Here is a 20,652-nt window from a genome sequence, read left to right on the forward strand (position 1 = left end):
AAACGTGTAGTACCCGTACTACACTCATAATTTGTATTTTAATTTGTATTTGTATTTATACAAATTATGAGTGTAGAGCGTGTAGAGTTAGAAATGAAGCAGAATTACTGACTTAGCAAAACATACGAATATCTTTTAAAATGATGGAGGTATTCAAGAATAAATGCAATCAACTAACTTAAAATAACTAAATTAGAAATTTAATTGGTATATTCTTATCAGATCCTTCAGGCAGTGAGTCAGTGAGGGTGCTGACTAGAGAATAAACAGCGGAGCCACAGTATATATATAAGCTAAAGCAGTATGGAATCTACGAACAAATCGATCGCAACGAACACACTCACACAGACGCGCGCTCTACACGGCCCCGAAGGGGATCTCGCGGTACTGCAGTCCCGAGTGACGCGTCGAAACGAGTAGTGGCCGCGTTGCGTTATTTCAATTGCGTGCGCCCCAGTCTGGGGCCCCCAGACAATCCGCGATCTTAAAAACTATGCCCGGAAAATATTGTGCAGTGTATAGCCGCTTGAACACGCATCCTTCAAAACCAGGGCTTTCCTTTTTTAACTCCCCGCAGATGTTGGAAGGGAAGAATGATTTACTATTACTAAATAAAATGCTTTTTGTTTTAAATAAAACGTTTGGTTGTTTTGGTGATAGGTAGGTATTGTCCACTGACTTAAAGGCCATAAATTGCGTTAAATTGTAGAAAATACGACTCAGGGTTTATTTGTTTTATGCTTTAAGTGACTTTATTAATGATAGTTTAAATTACCTAGTTGTAGCAAATAGGTATGTATCGTTCTACCAGTTTCTCGGTTGTTGTTTTTTTATAAATGTTTATTACATTTAGATTTAAAATACAACCGAATTGATAACCTCCTCTTTTTTGAAGTGGGTTAAATAGAGGCTATATTTAATGGATTTTAATATCCAACGCAATGTCAATTGTTATGGGAATAAATTGAATTGAATTAAATATTTGCCGTTTTAAAAGCGCTCGTTTTTAGTGGTGAAAAGTATAAATGATAATACGGAACTTTCAGAATAGTTATTTTTAGCTATTCGATCGACCGTCCGAGATATAGCGCGAACTAAACCTTTTTTTCATTTTTACAAAAAATTAGTGGACAACCCTAACGCTACATTGGAGCGTAGGTATTTATCTCAAAAAATATGCCTAGCTTCCATACTGCTTTAGCTTATATATAAACTGTGGCGGAGCTTTAATAAATGGAAGCCGTTAGCACCAATAAACACGAAACTGTATAAAAATACTGACACTTGCTTCCACCTAGCTCCTGATTTTTACAGCATTTTCCTCTGTAGACACAAAGTAGCTAGGCAAATTTTCTCGGCGCCTTCTAAAAATACAATCGAATATCTTGTTTTCGATCAATAGCGTATCCGTTGGCGGGAACATTCTTTTGTTAATAAAATAGTAAATCATCGGCCTTCATCTTTGTTTCCATTCCTGGCACAATGGATCCAACGTGATGTCCTACGCAGAAGAGTAGAGCGATTTGTGTTGCAACACTAGGCCACGTGGGCAAATTAATGCGTTTTCCTTGTAAATATACAAATGTGGTTGTACAGCCGAGAGAACAGAATTGTGTACCAGGGTGGAACCTTTTCCGCAGTCAATTTCATGATGATTTCTCGAGTAGATGAATGAAATATTAGTGAGACATTTGTAGCGCCAAAATGCATCGCGACATAAATCCCGCTCGAAAATACAAACTGCGAGACATGGATGCACAGAAAAACCAGAAAAAAAAACCAGCACTGGGAATCGAACCCAGGTCCTCAGCAATCCGTGCTGCGTGCTATAACCCCTACACCACTGCTGGACACGGGATACCCGTAAAAGTAACAAATTTGGAGTTGAAATAAAAAATACAAAAAGACTCCAAAAAAACAATCATACTAAATCCCGCTGTACGTACATAAATCCCGCTAGCTACAGGGTTCTAATGACTAATATATATATCCTCGGACTTAACAGGACTATTTAGGCTCCGTTTCCGCCAGAGATGTGCGAGGATGTGTTGTGAGGAATGTGTTTATAGATAGTAGTAGTATATAGAACCTCGCCTCGCTGCGCTCAGCTGTCTCCACTAGAGATTGGCTGTTCGAGGATAGGTAAATGAAGCGTATCTTTTGGTAGAAAAACACATCCCTCGCAACACATCCTATCACATCTCTGGTGGCAACGAAGCTTGCTTAATTTACCTCTCGGTCTACTCGTGACCAGACCACTCCTATGCAATCGTAACGTCGAGGAAATTTAGAGAATTAATAATACTCGTGATCAAGTCCCGGGAGATATTTAGTTATGAGAGAGAACGACAAGAGTAATTAAACAGTACATTAAACAATACATAATTGAGAGAGAACATTAGAATAAAGTATAACATTACATTAGAATAAAGAAGAACAAAGAGTAAAGAGAGAACATTAAACAATACATAATTGGACGATCGGATGGCCAAGTGGTTAGGTTAGGTTAATATTTGCTCTCGGGTCTTGGATGTTTAATATGTATTTACGTATGTATTTATCTATATAAGTATGTTTATCCGTTGCCTAGTATAGTACAAGATTTGCTTAGATTGGGACTAGGTCAATTGGTGTCAGTCAAGTGTCCCATGATATTTATTATTATTATTAATTATTATTTAGATTATTTTATACTTAAATTAAAGCCCATGGTCAAATTGATAAATGCGAATTAAACTACTATGAATTATTTTCACACCTGACCCAACAGAAATACGAGTAACAAAGTGCTTTAAAGCTTTATATTTATTTACTAACAGATTCCTGAATTACAAATGGATTTCGCAAACCATCATGGGTTACCTTGTAGGGTAGATAAAAAAGACACACAGAGAATTTTGGCTACGGAACACCAAGAAGTCAACTCAATATTTTCATGGCATGACCATGGACCCCGAAAGAGTGAGCAGGGACCTGAAAAGTCGACGTGGAGATTTGCAAACTCAAAACAATGTTTTAGGGCCAATGTTAATAGTGTACAGTGTAGTGTACCTATGTATATGCGTGATTCTTTTAGAAACGTGTTTAATGTTCATATTACGTTATAAGCTAAACATTTTCCGACCTTCGCCTGTGCTCTATATACCATATTTTTTTCTAACTTCGAGCATTTTTCCTGCTATGTAGCTATTTCTTTGCTGCCAGAACAATTGTTGACAAAAAATATAGAGCTACTTTGGTTTTATTTATTTATTTTTTAACAAAAAATTACAGCACTAAAGTTAAAACATCAATGCGCTGTAAAATTCAAATTATACAAAACAAAAAGACATATAAAAACACAAAAATTACATACAAAAAAACGAATTAGGGATTTTTGAAAGTCGTCTTCGTCGCTAACCTAAAACGACGGAACACCACACCCTCCGGCCAGAAGTCGGAGCGCTGGAACATCTGCTGGTGCTTGGCAGACACTTGGAGTTTAAATGAGCTGAAATTGTTAGCCCTTTCAGACTCTTGTTGGTAAGTAGTGTAGGTTGACAATTGCATTTTGCACTTGCCATCACCAAGCTTACCAGTCCACCTTGTGAGAGGTCCAGAAACTACTATTATTAATAGGTATCTGTCTACCTGGGGAAGGTTATAGATCGACTAGCCTTGGTGGTCTAGTGGTTGACCTATGGCCTATGGTCTCAAGCAGAGGATCGTGGGTTCAAACCCCGGCTCGCACCTCTGAGTTTTTCGAAATTTATGTCCGAAATGACATTTGAAATTTACCACGAGCTTTACGGTGAAGGAAAACACCGTGAGGAAACCTGTACACACCTGCCAAGGAATTCAATAGAGAGTGTGTAGTTGCTAATCCGCACTGGGCCCGCGTGGGAACTACGGCCCAAGCATTTTCATTCTGAGAGGAGGCCTGTGCCCAGCAGTGGGACGTATATAGGCTGGGATGGAATGGATGGATTCAAAAAATAGAAAACGAAATTTAAAAAACGAAAAATACTAATTTTATGAGCTACCACTGAAATAAGTACCTAAATCCAATATATATGTCTCACTCTCACTCAATGTGTGCTTTCTACTGATCAGTTTGAAGTTCGGTGCCAAACCCAATAGATAAGTAGAAGGTACCTATGTAGGTAAGGTAGATGAAAAAGTTGTGGTGGCCTAGTGGTTTGAGCCTCTAAAGCAGAGAATCGTGGGTTGAAATTCGTTTTGCGAAATTCATGTGCGAAATTACATTTGTCATTTTCCACTTTACGGTGAAGAAAACATCGTGAGGAAACCTGCACAACCCTGTGAATCAATTCAATGGTGTGTGTGAAGTTCCCAATCCGCAATGGACCCGCGTGGGAACTAAGGCCCAAGCCAGCTCATTCTAAGTGGAGGATGTATATAGGCTGAGATGATGATGATGATGATGACGAAGGTAGACTAGATCTACTCCTGCTGGCTTGCTAAGAAGCTTTTAGGTACAATGCATTTGTAATACAATAAAATAATATTAGAAATATTTTTCACTGTGCTATTTCTCGCTTTTTGAAGTCGGCTAAGAATGTATGATACTCTCTCCAGTTTTCAGTTCAGTTTCCATAACAAGCTCAGCTTCCATAGCAGCAAGTTTCAGCTTTTAGTACTTTAAATTTGGATGCTGCGTGAGAGAATGCAAAATGAAAATGGAACTTCATTTTCGGATGCGTTCTGTATCAGCGTTCTATCTTGGAATGGGAATTGGGGGACCTTGGGATGTTGTGCTGTTGTAATTAAGCACTATCGTAATCACTAATTATTTTATACTTTGAACATGAAACTAACGTGAGACTCACTCATATTAAATATATTGACGCGGACAACTCACGTCTTAAATCGAGTTTTGCTCGACATGTTTCGGGCTAATCCGTAGCCCTTCGTCTTCGGAGCAACGCGACTCAGCGACTGCCTGCAACACGCGCACTGCGCGCCGCCGCTTTGCTCGCGCGACTACCCGACGAAACTGACACCGGCACACAACTACCCACGTTTTCATCAACATTTTAATTACAACCGTCAAATGTAGGGCAGCACAGAACACTAACAACATCGCTCTGTAAAGGTACGTTCACACACACCGATGACGCAGCACGAGTATTTAAAACCGTTTTCCAACTCGGAGGTACCGTCCAACCACTATCGGACCACCGTCGGAAATTCGGAAATTCGGACGACGACTAATCTCGAAACATGACAAGCTATTCACTATGATGGTTTAACCCTTAATAGGTCCCATTTACTGGAGCATACTACCAAAGAATCAAAAGCAGCTATCGAATACATACCTACCTCCCAAAGAATATTTTTAAAGCTAGTCGTATTTTTTGATAATTACAATGGAAATTGTGACGTATTGCAAAATGAACAAGGTTCAGTTTCCAACTCAATGCAAGTGGTCGCTAAATCGCCTCTACCTTATTAAGGGTTAAATTCAAAAACTACACTACTCACAGCGTGTTCCGTCTAGAAGTTCGGCTTAAGCGTCAATCTTGACCAGTTAGTACGGTTTTACTTTACCACGACATGTGCTCCAAAGCTTTTCCTTGCAGCCTTTATCTGTGTCCATAAATATTCCCTTTATCGAGATTTTAATTACTATTTAGGGAAACTCATCCTTAAGAGTGATCCATCCTCATCCTCCTCATCCGTAACTCAACTTATGTTATGGGTATCCATGGGCGGCGTACTTTAATTCCCATAAGGTGACCCGCCTGCTTGTTTTCCCCTATCACATCAAAAACAATATTATAGTTTGTTAAAAGTGTTTCAATTTCAACCGATAATTTGAAGTAGGTATCTACGTACTTTTTCGGCGACGCAAGATATGCGCAATTTAACATTTTATGCCCGCACCGCATCAATTACAGAAGGGTTGATATAAATTTAATTAAGAAGCAAAATAAATCTAATGTTGAAGTCGTAGGATACAGTTTGAAATGACTTGGTGTACTAAAATTTGTAATGCAGCTCACAAACTTTTGGGACCAGACGCATTCGACGATCTTCTTTGACCGACCACGAAAAAGTGCATTGCCCCGCGTCGGTGCAGACTTTTTGGCTTTATTATCATCGGTTTTTGCGTTGTCGGTATCTACTGTGTTGAGTTAGGCGTCTTGACCTAGCCTAATGTTATTTGTGTTGGCGTGGTCAGTACCGTGATGGTTTTATGCGGTGCAATAGAGATGTCATTTACCTTTCTATTTTTATTAGGCTAAATTGCTACAATTGACCATATTCTTTTATTTACTCAATAACTTATCAATTTAGTATCATTTTTAAAAGCCTCATAGACCTCGTCAGAATCAAAATCATTCCAAGTTTATTACATACTACTTTTAAATCAAAACTATATGTACAGACGTCACAGGGGACCGAAGATCTGGCAGCTTCCTCGGACAAAGAATTAGCTTAGCTATTCAAAGAGGAAACGCTGTCAGCATCTTCGGGACCTTGCCTAGGGGGGGGGGGTAGGTACTTAGAGCAATTTGTTTTAGTATTAGGTTTTTTTATTATTACAATTTATTACCATTATTATTTTTAATTTACGTAACTTGACATTGATATCTACGTAGTATTTATTCGTTCTGTGCCTACATTATGGTGTTGGTATTGTTTTATACATGTTCTTGGTAAAAGTAAAAACTAAAAATACTAATTACAGAAAAAAATTTTTTTTTTCTTAATTATGAAGGTCTCAACGCTCATTGTTATGGTCTTTCTTCACACAGTGGGTTATTATCCTTAATTATTAGAACATGAATTCATAAAAATAAAGCTTCATATTTAATACAAACTCCCACAGCATCTGAATTCTAAGACGTTATAATACCAGTTCCAACAAGCACGCATTTATTTATATTTATACTGGCGTACCTACCAACCGAACATATAAATAAGTATAAGTGCAGTACAGGTTTTGGGCAATGCACGTCGTAATCTAAACTTGAAATTCAAGGACACACTCAAAACCAGCGAAAAAAATTTTAGTCGGTGCATCCATACGCTGTATGCAAGTGCACCGTGCATTTAATGCATGGTCGAGCGAACGAGTTTGATACTTGCAGCACCTACATGATGCAAAAAAGCCGGTCAAGTGCGTGTTTGGCCACGCGCAGTGTAGAGTTCCGTACCTACTAATAAGCGGCAAATATTCAATATGCGAATTAGCTCGTTGAAGTGGCAATGAGAAAAGATGACCGTTGGGACCGAAAAATTGACGAATGCAGAGCGCGGATCGTCGTAGGACGTCCGCCAACGAGATGACCGGACAACCTGGTTAAAGCCGCGGGTTCACGGTGAATGCAGGCTGCTTCCAACCGAAGCAACTGGACGTAAATGGGAAGGCATGTGGATGTACAGTGAAGTCTCACGGCTGATATGATGGTGATGATTGACGACCAAATGGCCTAGTGGTTAGAGAACCTGACTACAAAGCTTGAGGCCCCGGTTTCGGTTCTCGGCCGGGGCAGATATTTGTATGAATAATACGAATGTTTGTTCTCGGGTCTTGGATGTTTAATATGTATTTAAGTATGTATTTATCTATATACGTATGTTTATCCGTTGCCTATAGTAACCATAGTACAAGCTTTGCTTAGTTTGGGACTAGGTCAATTGGTGTCAAGTGTCCCATGATATTATTATTATTAAGCGTGAAGGTGAGTTCTCATTGCCCGTAGCCAACGGAGGATCATATGGTTTGCAGCAACTAATTACCTTCGCTGTTTTCCCATACTGTTGCGCCGGAGCGGGTACGTGTCTGCAGCTATGCTTCTCGGCCTCCTCTTGCAACATGATAATGTTGCAGAAAGAGGCTACTGCTGTAAGTCAAGGCTCCGTGGCTCACTATCCAGTGGACGACCAACGATAAACAAATAGTTAAATAAATAAAAAAAAACGATATGGGAGCGCCTCGTGTTGTGTAAGTAACATATACAACGCTGCTGTATAAGTATCATCTTTAATTACTTGGATGAACTACAACATTTTTTAATTATCTACCCTCCCTATCCGCCACCCTTGCCTAAGCGTTTATGCTTTTTTAAACTTTGGCGACGGAGGAGCAAGGTAACTAGGCAGTTCATTGATGTGGACCTGCGCAAAACGTCTGAATCAATCTTAGTTATGTATTTTTTTTTAAAGTATCAAAGCGTGTTTGGAAACAAGAGCACGTAATGTTACGTCCTCAATGTCACCCCGCGCGGGGTCAAGCGCCGGGAGGGATGCGCGGGCGCCGCCGAACGCATTGCACCTCGTGTTGAATTTGCATTATGAAATAATTAATTAAATATTTGAATATTGTAGGTTATGAACAGTTGGGAATACACTTAGGTGACAGAAAGAAAGATCGGAGAAAATGACACTTTTCAAGATACATAATGAATACAATCTTCTTTATTTTTGTAGGTGTCACGGTTACGATAGCTTGGTCTAACTAAGTTCTAGTTAACAGCAGCCTATTAGTATTTTTTTATTAGGATTATTTTCACTTTTGAGAGGCTTTTTTGCGTGCTCATGAATCCGAAAATCAGTCTCCAGCATGCAAAGTATAAGATGAGTTTGATTCACTTTGGCAACTAAAAATATAAATCGATGACTAAAAAATACAAACCAATCCGTTATGATCGTTGTATTCGTCAAACAACCGAAGTCATGTAGGAACATATTTTTATGAAATAGAATGGCAAGCGAGCAAGTCTGATGGTAAGGGTGGTGTGCTTACCACCCATGGACACCTGCAACACCATAGTGCTGTTGATCGGCATGCCCGGCAACACCATAAACTCCAATAATAATTGTAGGCTAATGGAGCTAGACTGCTAGCTAGACGAATAACCTCATGTACCTAGCAGTAATTTCAACAGCCGTCTTATGCTACAACACAGCAGCGCAAGCACTGCTCCTTAGCGAAAACCTAAGATTGTGGTAGCAATTCAAACGGAGTCCTACCACCTGAACTTCGAAATGATAATGCATGTTTTGGATGAATATTTAAATGCATGCATCTTACGCCACGACCACATCATACACACACCACTTCACATTGCATAATTCTTTTGCTTGGTTTCCTATATTGCCATTAGAGGCTTATACTGGTTAAAATTTTAAGAACAAACCGGCCTTTTTAGTATTACAACACCAGTCATCATCTCGCGTGGGACGATAATCCCGAGTGCCAAGCACCCATATTTACTTTGACAACACTTCAATGGTGTCGCCTGTGGAATAAATTTATCCAGTTTGTGTGAAGTCCCATAGGCTCGCGAGTTGCGACACAGCATTGCTTATCTTACGAAATCGACCACCCATCAAACTTATACTGTTAATTAGAAAGTAGGGAGATGGGCCGGTGGGTGGTTAGATCATTTCCCCAAAATCGTCTTTTCCTAGTAGCTAAATTTCCAGTCGCACATTTTCCTATTCTTAGGGCCTGTTTCACCACTTGTCGACTAACTTTAAGTGTCAGATAAAAGTAATGCCGTCTTTGTTTATTCGGAAAAACAAACAGAGACTGCACCACTGATATCCGTCACTTAAAGTTATTCGACAAGTGTTGAAATTGGCCCTTAATTTACACCAGACGTATTTATTCCATTCGCAGATGTTCCCAAATGCTTTTTTTCCAATATGCTTTTTTTACTGAAGCTTATAATCGACACAGAAAGAGTGTCGACGAAGCTCCGCTGACGCGGAGCTCCTACTTTTGTGTAGTTTTGGCCCTTCGGGCCGATGCAAAGTTAAACAGACATGACCTAAACCTACCTAAGTTTCTGTGTCGATTAAAATTGAAAAAAAAAACGTGATTGTGAAAATAAAGAAATAATAAATACGTCTGGTGTAAATTAAGAATAGTAAAAATTACGCGAATGGAAATTTTGCTGCTAGGAAATGACGGTTTTGGGCAAATGTCCTAACCAATCATATCTACCGAACACTAATTGGGGTTATGACATTTTCAAACTGTAACTTTTATTCACGATTGCATACAGATTCCAAAAAAACTGTGATATTTAAGCAGATGATCTTCAATTTTTCGTGTGATGAGTCTATCAATTCAATGGCGTATGTGTAAAGTTCCCTATCAGCGCTGGGCCCGCGTGGGAACTATAGCCCGAGCCTCCTCTCATTTTGAGAGGAAGCCTATGCCCAGCAGCGGGAATAAAAGCCTGAAGTGATGGTGTAGATTTCTGTCAGCCCGTGTGAAACATGTAAGTCACAGCACAGTATAAGTAATTTTTAAATTCATAATTTGGTAGACTGTCTAGATTTCTTACATGTTAGCCCAATGTCTCTCATCAAGTCATTATGATCATGATACGAAGCATATGTCCACCGGTAGCACATGGTAGAAACAGGAAGCCGAGTGCATACATTCAATCATTCACAACATTCACAAAGTAATTTAGGTATTGCAGAAGAACGTACTTTCGACCTCTCCCAACCAGTTACTGGGTGCATTGCCCCTGATGCATACTACCGAATTTTAAATTGATCCTCCATCTCCTTCACACCCAGAGTATAAAACTGCGAGTGGGACTGAGAAAAGAACTTTGCTTAGGCACTGAGTGGTTAATATTTCATATTGGTGTCCCAATAACTGGGACCTTAAGGCAGGTTATGATTAAGGTCACAAAGAAGATTAATTTAGGTTTAGACCTTTAGAGAATCATTCCATTGTCCTCTTGTTGAGTGAGTTAATTTAATATATTTGCTGTACGTGATATATAACAGGTGTTTGTGATATTGTAGTTACCGTAGGTTACCTTACCTAGAGATCAAAAAGCAAATAAACTGCCGTCAGGAATTTCTTCCACTTCCTAAAAGTTTTCGAAGAAGTTTAGTCAATCCTTCTGGCCTTTCCATTTCCTGTTTTGAAAATGTACAGTTCATAATACCTTTTTCTTGTAAAAAATATAACGGGATGTTACTGCCATCTATGTTCAAGACTTAAGATTTGCCCACAAACTTGTTACCTACACTGACAGCATCGAAACGTTCTTTCGTCGCTTTATATTAGTTCGTAGAGTTAGCGCCAGGTGGCAGTGTCTTCAGTTTTATATCATGGCTGAATGAAAATTAAATAGTTGCAAAAGATCATACGAACTATCACATTATAATAGTTAATATTATCAAACATATGCACGCCCTGTGGCGTTAAAACATCGTGCCGAACATCGAACATACATAAAGCATTATAAAGATAATGTTGAGCTATCTGCGATTCAGTCGCTGGTTTTACTGTTGTGCGATCACACGTAATTAATCAGTCGGGTAAGAAAAATGAATAATAAACATAACATTAATTTGCACTACGAATAATAAAGAAACTGCGCATTGATTCGTATAAATTGCAGCTGTAAAAATTAAATAGTTTTAACAGAATGGAAATATTTAACGCAACTTGGAGGGTATTTTATTTACTATTGTACCTAATGCTTATTACATGACCAAGCTAAGTTTGCACCTCGCACTTAAGGGCTAAACACACAACTATATTTATGACAAAATTTAGGATCCTAAATGATTTCTCGGCAAAGCAAGCGCATTTTTCAAAATCTTTGAGTGCAGGTATATTTCTTATAATAAAATATCTACCCACTTTTAGTCGGTTTTCCCATCATAAGCATATAGAGTACCTAGATAACTGTTTTCCGTACAAGTGGCGTTTAAATTACCTAATCTAACTTTTACAAATGGAATGTTGTCTTAAGTTATCTAAATTACTTAGAAATGTATAAAAAAGATCAAAATTAAATGGAAACAATTATTAGCTATCTATCTAATAAGCTAATTGATAATGATGATGATGAATTATTAACTCAATAAAAACTTCTAAAACTGTCTCCGTTTAATTTAAGGTTTGAATTAACGGTCAAATTGTAATACACGTTTCTCGATATTTCGAACACAAATGGATTAAAAATACCTACATGTGCATTTATTAGCGTTATTTATTACGTTTTTATTACAGAAGTTCACACAATTTTAAACAGCTCTGTTGTTTCATTTAAAAAAATGTGCAAATTTTACCGTTAAGTTTCAAATGTTAAAATAAGTATAGTTAGGACTGACAAGTGTGATATTAAGTAATTACTTATTTATAAAAAAAACAACAATGATGCGATAATCAACTCAACACAACACAGACATACTCGTATTATGCGGAATCCAATTAACTTTTACAAGAGCGTATGGCGCTAGTGTCTAACGGTTACTAGTCGATGCATTATGAAACCTTTAGTTCCATTTATACTCACCGGCACAGTTAACTTTGCGGCAAGTTTATAGTATAATATTGTTGGTATGTTACTACTTATAGATTAGATCTGCTATTTGTAGTTTAACCTTGTGTGTGTAGGTACGAACGTATTGTGACATTGTGTACTTATTTGTTTACATTCATACTAACTATTACTTTGATCGTTGTGGGTAAGTTATAAAGTCTGAAATTAATAGTAATATTATGATTGTTACATAACAGTTTATCTGGGTTATTAAATACTTTGCATAAATAAGTCTGCAATCATTGTATACGTGGCCGTGACTGATAAGACAGATAAAACTGAACATCAACAGTCGTAAAATGATAATTGATTCAAAAGTCTTGTTTGTATTTATTTGTAGGTACTTATTTAGGTAGGTACCTTCCCTACCGTAGTTCTAATTACGTATTCCAAATTTGGAGATGTGCCTTTCAGGAATCCAAATAAGTAACGGTACAAAAAATTGTATTTTGGAAAATAATAGGTATCGCATTTTCATCCTTATTCTTTATTTAAAGGATATTTAAGGCCAATTTTTTTCAGGAACATGGAAGCTATCGTGTTCAACGGTAAGACGAAGGAGGTGAAATATGTCTCCGACTATCCAATGCCGAAGATCACCAAAGACAACGAGGTGATCGTCAAAGTGGCGTATTCTGGGGTCTGCGGCACCGACCTCCACATCATCCAGGTCAGGAATAGCTGAAATACTGTTATTTTCCACCAGAGGGAGTCACCGAGGAGACAAATACTGATACACAGGGCGGACACGCCATACAAAATACGCGTTCTGGAATCTACATAGGCACGACGACGTCTGTACACGCGTCAATGTGTGCGTAAGACACACAGGCTGACTATCGCAAAACTAGTACTATGGTATGTAGGTATTTAAAATGTGTAAATAAATGTAATCGTTAATCATATATTTTTATTTAAACGTACTTAAAATGTGTCTGTCTATGTATTTAAGCATTATTATTTTACATTACAATAAATATATGACTACAAACTTGAACTAATTATTCGGTACCTAATTAGTTATTTCATGTCGTATTAATCGCGATACTTTTAGAAAGCATTATTATTAAGAAAGGAAGTAGGCAGGTAACCTCAATTTCTTCCACTGACAAGTTGGCGTTTGCTCGCGACTCACGGCCACGAGCGAGCCTGAAAGACCTGCCGGCGCGCGGATTTCACGGAAATTATGTGACTTTGTACGAGCGACAAATTATTGAATATGACTGATTTTCGGGTTTTTAGGAAATAAATACAAATAAATGTTTTATAAATTAAAAGTTTATTGGTTTAATCATTTGTGCCTTATTAATTAAAGATACTTAACTAAAATATTTTTTTTAAAGGATTTGTCTCGAACATTCGATTGTAAATCGTATGTAATATGTAATTATTGCTCCGAACTTAGTGCCGTGCGACGGTCGCCGACATACATCGCGTTGCGCGCCCGACTGCTTTCCTACGGTTTTCCTACAATCTGCGCTTGAGGGGTGGGGTAACTCGAACCGGTGCGGTGCAGAGCGTGTCCATTCTGTATGCCAGTACTATTATATATTCTGTGCTGATACACGAACCACTCTTATTGACACGCATATTGGGACGCGGGGTGTAACCGCGGTTCTACTTAGAGCTACCCACATAAGCATAGCAAATACCTTGAATTAACATGCGCTATTACATTGCGGGGCTGATGAGCTAACGAGTTACAAGAGAACGAGCGAGAACCGTAATGTAATGCTAGTTGCATTATATCCATGGCGGCGTTTCCGCCAGAGATGTGCGAGGATGTGTTGCGAGGAACGTGTTTGTCATGAACCAATGGGAACACTTCGTTCACCTATCTTCGCTTCACTTAGGTGTTTCCACTAGAACTGTGCTAAGCGAGGATAGGTAAATGAAGCGTTTATTGATTCATGACAAAAACATTCCCCGCAACACATCCTCGCACATCTCTGGTGGCAACGCGGCCTATAAGTGCAGGAAGTATTTTGAATAGATAAAGGGAAACCGTAAAGGGTAGGTATTTGTATTTTGTAGATACTGAATGGCTCTCCTCAAACAATATTTAAATTTTTGTCACCACTGCTTATTTACCTACTACTTCGAGGTCCAAAACACTTGTCACATCACAGCCATTAAGTACGTACTTTCTTAGACTCTTTAATCTCTTCTAAGTCGTTAGACTCTTCACAGAGTAATTGTGGCCATGATGATGGTTGTGGTGATGAGGATCAGTAGTAAACTTTCATGACGACTTTCTCGGGAAAATGGGTGGTTCTCTAATAGATCATCAATAATATCATTTCTTCTTGGTCATTTAGTTTTAGTTTTTAACCTTTTGTTTCTACTGTTTTATTGTATAAATTCTGTTATCATTGCTTCTGATTGATCCTTATCACTGTGTATGTGTACAAATATCGCCGAAGCCGGAGTTACTCAAACTCAGGCCCCCAAGACACAGGTCTTTACCTAGTTTGGGGGTCAGAATATTTGTACAAACTTTCCATACTCATTGATCATTGTATTTTGCTTCAAGTTGATTGAACAATACTTTTTTTTTCTGGTTTCTTCCAGTACCAGTTGTAACAGTCATTTTGTAGATAGTTAGCTTATCTAGTTTAGTACAGCTTAGTCTACTCTAAAAACGTGTTTATGTTCAATGATTACAGGGAGAATTTCCTGCCTGCAATAACCGGTCTTTTACTCTTGGCCACGAGTTCAGCGGAGTGGTTTATGAAGTTGGAAAAGATGTGTTCCTGAAGAAAGGAGAACATGTAGTCGTCGATCCAAATAGGTACGAGTATGGTGATTTTTGTGATGTGTTTACTTAAATTTAGGAGTTGTTTAATGTAGTTCAATGTAGGTTGACAGTACTGCAGTTTCATTATATTTTTAAACTTAAAAATGGTAAGCCTGGAGCATCGACCTATTTTTATCAAACTTAATAGCCACGTTTGCTTTCCTAATAATAATGAAATTATGAAAAAATAAAGTACGCATTTACCAAATTTCAAATCAAGTGAGTTAAGATCACTTTAAAGTTTATGGTGAACGAACAATTAAGTACATTAAAATTATTGCAAATACATGTAGAGCCTGTTTCACCACTCGTTGAAAAATCAATCAATTTTAAGTGACAAAACTATGATGCTGTCTCTGATTGTTTTGTCCGACGGCAGACGGCAGAGACAGCACCACATTTATTTGTTACTTAAAATGTATCTGAGAATTGTGAAACAAGTCCTTACTCCTTAAGGGATTAAGACATCAAGGCTAACAAAGGAGTATTTAATGCGTTTTACTTTATTCCAGCCAGTGCCTTCTGTGCGAATATTGCCGTAAGGGACGGTACCAGTACTGCTCGGTGAAGAACAGCGTGGGAGTCTGGACTGACGGTGGTTGGGCTCAGTACATCGTGGTCCCGCAGGACTACGTCTACCCCATCCCTAAAGAAGTCACTTTGGAACAAGGTATTTTTCTAGTTCCTAATTTTCTTAACGTAAAATGCAAAATAAACATACGTTTTATTGTGGCTTATAAATAAATCATGCAGTAATGCAAAGGACATAAGTTAATAAATTTTATTTTTATCAGACATACAGAGACATCATTTTATTCTGTAGACAACTAACTTGATGTAAAATTTATGAGTTTCCTGAAAGTACTCTTGACCATTTTCATCTATATTTGGTGCTCTCGTGGCGTAATTTTCCACTATATTTTTTTTCAATAAATAAATATTGGTTTTAGAAATATTAGTAGTTTTAAAACTGGACCCCTGCGGAAAGTAATTGGTGATCCTCTCAATAAAATAAATAACAACGATAATAATAATAAGCATTGTAACTGTTCCTTTCTGTCTCAGCTTCTCTCTGCGAGCCATACTCTTGCGTATCTCACGGGTTCGACAGGGCTTCGCCACTGTCTGTGGCAGACAGGGTCTTGGTGCTGGGCGCTGGGATCATCGGTGAGTTCAATTCTAGTGCAGTATTTTTAAAGATATCGACGTCCAAGTCTAAAACTAATTCTTTATAAATACGTACCTGGATTTTCCATCAGGTGACATAACGTACCTTCGATTGTACAAGAAATGAAAAAAGGGGGATTATGCCTTTGTTCTACCGAAGGTACTATATGAGTCAACAGCTGGTCAGTTTATTGTAAAATAAGCTTCTTGAAATTAATTTATTAACTTCATTCAACATGTCGTTTGGTAAAATAAATACATGATAAAAGACTTGACTCGTATGCATGATTTGTGTATAATTATAATAAGCACGAAACTCTTCATAAGTACCTGTACAGAATAGAGAATCTCTACACAGAAACAAATGCGAACAGATATTTGTATGGTGATATTCTGTTTTAGGAAACCTATGGTTGACCACGCTGCATCTTCACGGGCACAGGGATGTGACCGTCTCCGAAATGAACAAAGCAAGGCTGGAAATTGTAAAACAGTTGGGTACGTTAATATACATATAATAAGTATAATTATTGTTTACATTTTTAAGTAGGTATACTTATAGATGAAATGAAAGTTAAAAGCTACATATAGGTTATTTTATTTGGATTTTTCAGATTTAGGCTACAGGCTGGTGACGCCTGATGTGTTGGCGAACGAGAAAGAACTGTATGACGTGATCATTGATTGTACAGGTAAAAATGGAAATATTTACGTAATACTTTAATAACTTTCAGTCATTCAAATATCTATTGCATTGCTTGCTCATCCTAAGGAAATTATGAATTTGTTATCTTAAGTTTGAAATACTTACTTTCTAAATATTTTTTGTTTTGAAAAAAAAGGCAAGTTAAAAACGCAAATTAGTTCTCAGGTTCATATTGGTACATTGTGTCTTAAAGGTGGTAAATAAGTTAATTATAAACAAAGACGAAGCCCAAAGTCGATGCGAAGTCTTTCTGAGTCTTACTTCTTATATACCTCAAGAATTATGTGATTAAACTTCAGGTGAGGTACATACTTCACACGGTATTTAGACGCAATACATACATAATGTGTAAATAATCGTAAGAAGACGATTATTCATTAATTAAAACATTATATTTTCATAACAATACGAACTAAGACACATATCGACAGAAAAAAAATATATAAATATAAAAATAAATAATATTAAATATAAATAATTAATATACAAATATAAATCTACAAAGGTTTACAACCTCAACAACATTCATAGATACCAAATCAAAAAAATCAGTAGCTAAAAGAAATCATCATGAAATTGATTTTGAAAAGGTTCCACGCTGGGAAGGGTTTCTGGAATGTACAGAAAGGATCATGTAACATCAGGGACATCAGGTTGCGGTAAAATTGAACGAGAAAATGTTTTTTTTTTTAAATTTCCAGGCGTGGCTAAGGTGATGGAGATCAGTTTGGAGTACATGAAACCGGGCGGGAAGTACGTGGTGTTCGGTTGTGCGCCGCAGACGCAGCGGGCCAGGTGCGTTCAAGACACAACATTGACCCCCTAAGCTGTTTCACCATCTATTGATTAAATATATTTGACGGATAAATGTGATGCCGTCTCTGTTCGTTTTGTTTCAATAGATGGAGACAGACGGCATCACATTTACCCGTCAAATAAAATTAATCAATGGGTGGTGAAACAGGCCCTAAACCATTTCCACACGAAACAAATTACAGATGTAGTGCATAAGGGAAAAGTTCGTATTTATCGTGCTCAACTAGATTTGACGGGTGATTTGCCTACATATAATCTGATTGTCCGTCCACACGTGCAAAAGAATATCGCTATGGTTTACTTTATCGCAATCTCAGTCGAGAGTTCCCGCCTATACCTACCTACAATAACCTTGAATCTAGTATTTCAGCCGAACACAAAATTTGATTGTCAATTTAAAGAAAAAGAAGAAAAGAAATGAAGAGATATTACGAGTAAATTGTTATAGAAAAATTAAATTCTTTAATACGATATGGTTCTGTGGTGGTCAAGGAAAAAGGTGTTTCAAAACACACAGCAAAGATTTTTTTACACCTGCATGGTATAAAAATTAAATAATGTGAATGTCGCTCTTTAATGTGATACCATTCTGGAATTTTTATAATAACATTGATAGTGAAGATTATTGGCATCATCATGTATCATTAACTTTTATTTAATCTCAATTTAGAATTACTTTTATAATAATCTATCGAATTTTAAGTATTATAATTACGATAAGAGTAGTGTAAAATGACTTATACACCGTGTATACACCGTGTTTTTTTGATTTCCGTTAACTTCGGCTGACGGCTCAGTTCATTGAGTGAGACGAACTACCTGATAATAAACTTTCTCATGAAATTGAAAATCAAAAATTTTTTTTTGAGAATAACAGTCATTGTTAATAGTTCAATTGTAAAATAAACAAAATTGATAAGTGACATTGACGTGACACATAAGAGAGACATCAAAAAATCAGCATGTGTGCTAAACATGTGTGAACGTCATAAATTAAAGACTTTTACGCTGTTTTACAGCTAATAATTAATTATCTTAACTCTTGATTATTTTTTTAATTCGTAAGAGTTAAGCCACTAGTATCTTAGAGAAATTAACTTCATTTGACCTGTAGAATGTCCCCTAAAAATTAGTGGAAATCAAAAATAACACGATGTGTAGTTCCAAGGTTCTTGTGCAATTGAAAACTTTTAATTACGTGTGTGTTCTAAACATTTTCCTTAGGGATTGTCTTTTTTTTCAGTATCGCACCTTTTGAGATTTTCGAGAGAGAGCTCACCGTGATCGGCGTAAAAGTAAATCCCTTCTCGTTCCCCAACTCCTTGGGTTGGCTCAGATCTATGGGAAGCAGGTAAGCAAACTAGTACACTGATGACGATGAGATCGCATTGATTCAAAGGATAATTCAACAATGCCATTTAGACGCATTGCCAGAACCAATAGACAACACCATGTTCACCAAAAAATTAGTTCAATACAAAATGTATAAGAAAAGCAATCTTCGAAATTTCCTTTTTTCGGAATTATTCCAATGTTTTACATAGATACTTTTATTCAGAACGAAGAAAAATCAAGGTCACGAGAATCGGTCCAGATGTTCTGGAGTTAGAAATTGCGTAACTAACTCCACTCACTCAAGTGGCGGGCTCTAGCGAGTGTTAGTTAGTCAATTCACGAAATGGCGGTGTTTCATGATATACCTAGGAATTTCGCGACATCGGGCGACGACGTATCCATTTCATAGCCCATGTTCGTTAACGAAATATGAAAGACTTTTAAATTTTTTTGAAGTAATAGTATATCATTATAATTATATTTATTCGTTGTTTAGTACCCATAACAAAAGCCTTGCTAAGCTTACTTTGGGACTAGGTCAATTGGTGTGAATGGTCCCGTGATATTTATTTATTTAATAGTTATGTGTTATTTATTATATTATATTTTACAGGTATCTGGACTACAAGAAGCTCGGAATTAAGACGTACTCTTTGTCACAGTACCAGGAGGCCATAGCTGACTTGAAGTCTGGGTCGATCTCTAAAGCCATGTTCAAAATCGAATAAAAATACTTCGCAACACACTCATTTTGTCGTTGATTGCTGACAGATAATTATCTTTACAATGGACCACTGCATGCTGCCATGTAAGAAGAAATGAGACTTGAAATTAATTTATTCTTCATTACATAATAATCAGAAACTTTTAAATTAAATCCAAATTTAGTTTTACCTACATTGTGATATTTTTGTCATTTAGAAGTATTGTAGGTACAGTCAAGTGCAAAAATAAGTATTTATTCGAACCACTCAAAAATATGTTACTAGGGCCTTATTACGTCGGAATAAGAGTCTATGGTACTTATTTTTGAAACTTTGAATAAGTTCATATATTTTTACACTTGACTGTACACCAGTTTTGAACTTTTCATTATTATTATTTTGCCTGATGAGTTATAATTGTATTTATGTAATTTTAACTTGTTCTGTAAATAAATGGATTTATTGTTATTTATTACCAATTTTATTTTATTTATTTATCATCAATTACTAATCAAGCAAGCCAATTTCCACTAATTTGCCGACTGACTAAAGTACTACTTGGCTCAAATTGAACGAGATTCTTCTTTAACGAATTTAGTTTATAGTTTCTTGTTATAGTCGATTAGGTACCCAAAAAGTAACCTATTAATATGTAAGTAGAAAACAGCCGACTTTTCACAATCAACCAATTTTATCGCAAAAAAGACTCCCGTTAACATACAAAAGCACCAAACAAAACACACAGAGACGTCACTGGAACACTGACGCACACAACAATAAGCTCCTATATAAAGAATATCAGAAAAATAT

The 20,652-nt window shown here is 37.0% G+C and overlaps 1 protein-coding gene across 4 annotated transcripts; it reads left to right on the forward strand.

The window, feature by feature from the left end:
• The first annotated feature begins 11,258 nt into the window (after positions 1–11,258).
• LOC141431610 (D-altritol 5-dehydrogenase-like) lies at positions 11,259–20,317 on the forward strand. Of its 4 annotated transcripts, none has more exons than XM_074092790.1 (10): positions 11,259–11,304; positions 12,840–12,987; positions 14,984–15,108; positions 15,627–15,784; positions 16,180–16,281; positions 16,684–16,779; positions 16,896–16,973; positions 17,689–17,782; positions 19,047–19,154; positions 19,752–20,317. In XM_074092790.1, the coding sequence occupies exons 2-10, from the start codon at positions 12,844–12,846 to the stop codon at positions 19,864–19,866; spliced, it is 1,020 nt and encodes a 339-aa protein (XP_073948891.1). In that variant the 5' UTR covers positions 11,259–11,304; positions 12,840–12,843; the 3' UTR covers positions 19,867–20,317. The 4 variants fall into 4 exon arrangements, with proteins under 4 accessions (XP_073948891.1, XP_073948892.1, XP_073948889.1 ...); XM_074092791.1 differs by lacking the exon at positions 11,259–11,304 and adding an exon at positions 12,366–12,462; XM_074092788.1 differs by lacking the exon at positions 11,259–11,304 and adding an exon at positions 12,490–12,669.
• Positions 20,318–20,652: the final 335 nt, after the last annotated feature.

The sequence above is a fragment of the Choristoneura fumiferana genome, chromosome 10 (assembly GCF_025370935.1).
Source record: "Choristoneura fumiferana chromosome 10, NRCan_CFum_1, whole genome shotgun sequence".
Classification (NCBI taxonomy): domain Eukaryota; kingdom Metazoa; phylum Arthropoda; class Insecta; order Lepidoptera; family Tortricidae; genus Choristoneura; species Choristoneura fumiferana.

Excerpts from the sequence above, each read along its gene's own strand:
- LOC141431610 (XM_074092788.1), top strand. The coding sequence starts at position 12,617 with ATGATAATTGATTCAAAAGTCTTGTTTGTATTTATTTGTAGGTACTTA. Across the intron at positions 15,785-16,179 it reads AGAAGTCACTTTGGAACAAG|CTTCTCTCTGCGAGCCATAC; the intron begins GTATTTTTCTAG and ends TTTCTGTCTCAG. Across the intron at positions 16,780-16,895 it reads GGAAATTGTAAAACAGTTGG|ATTTAGGCTACAGGCTGGTG; the intron begins GTACGTTAATAT and ends TGGATTTTTCAG.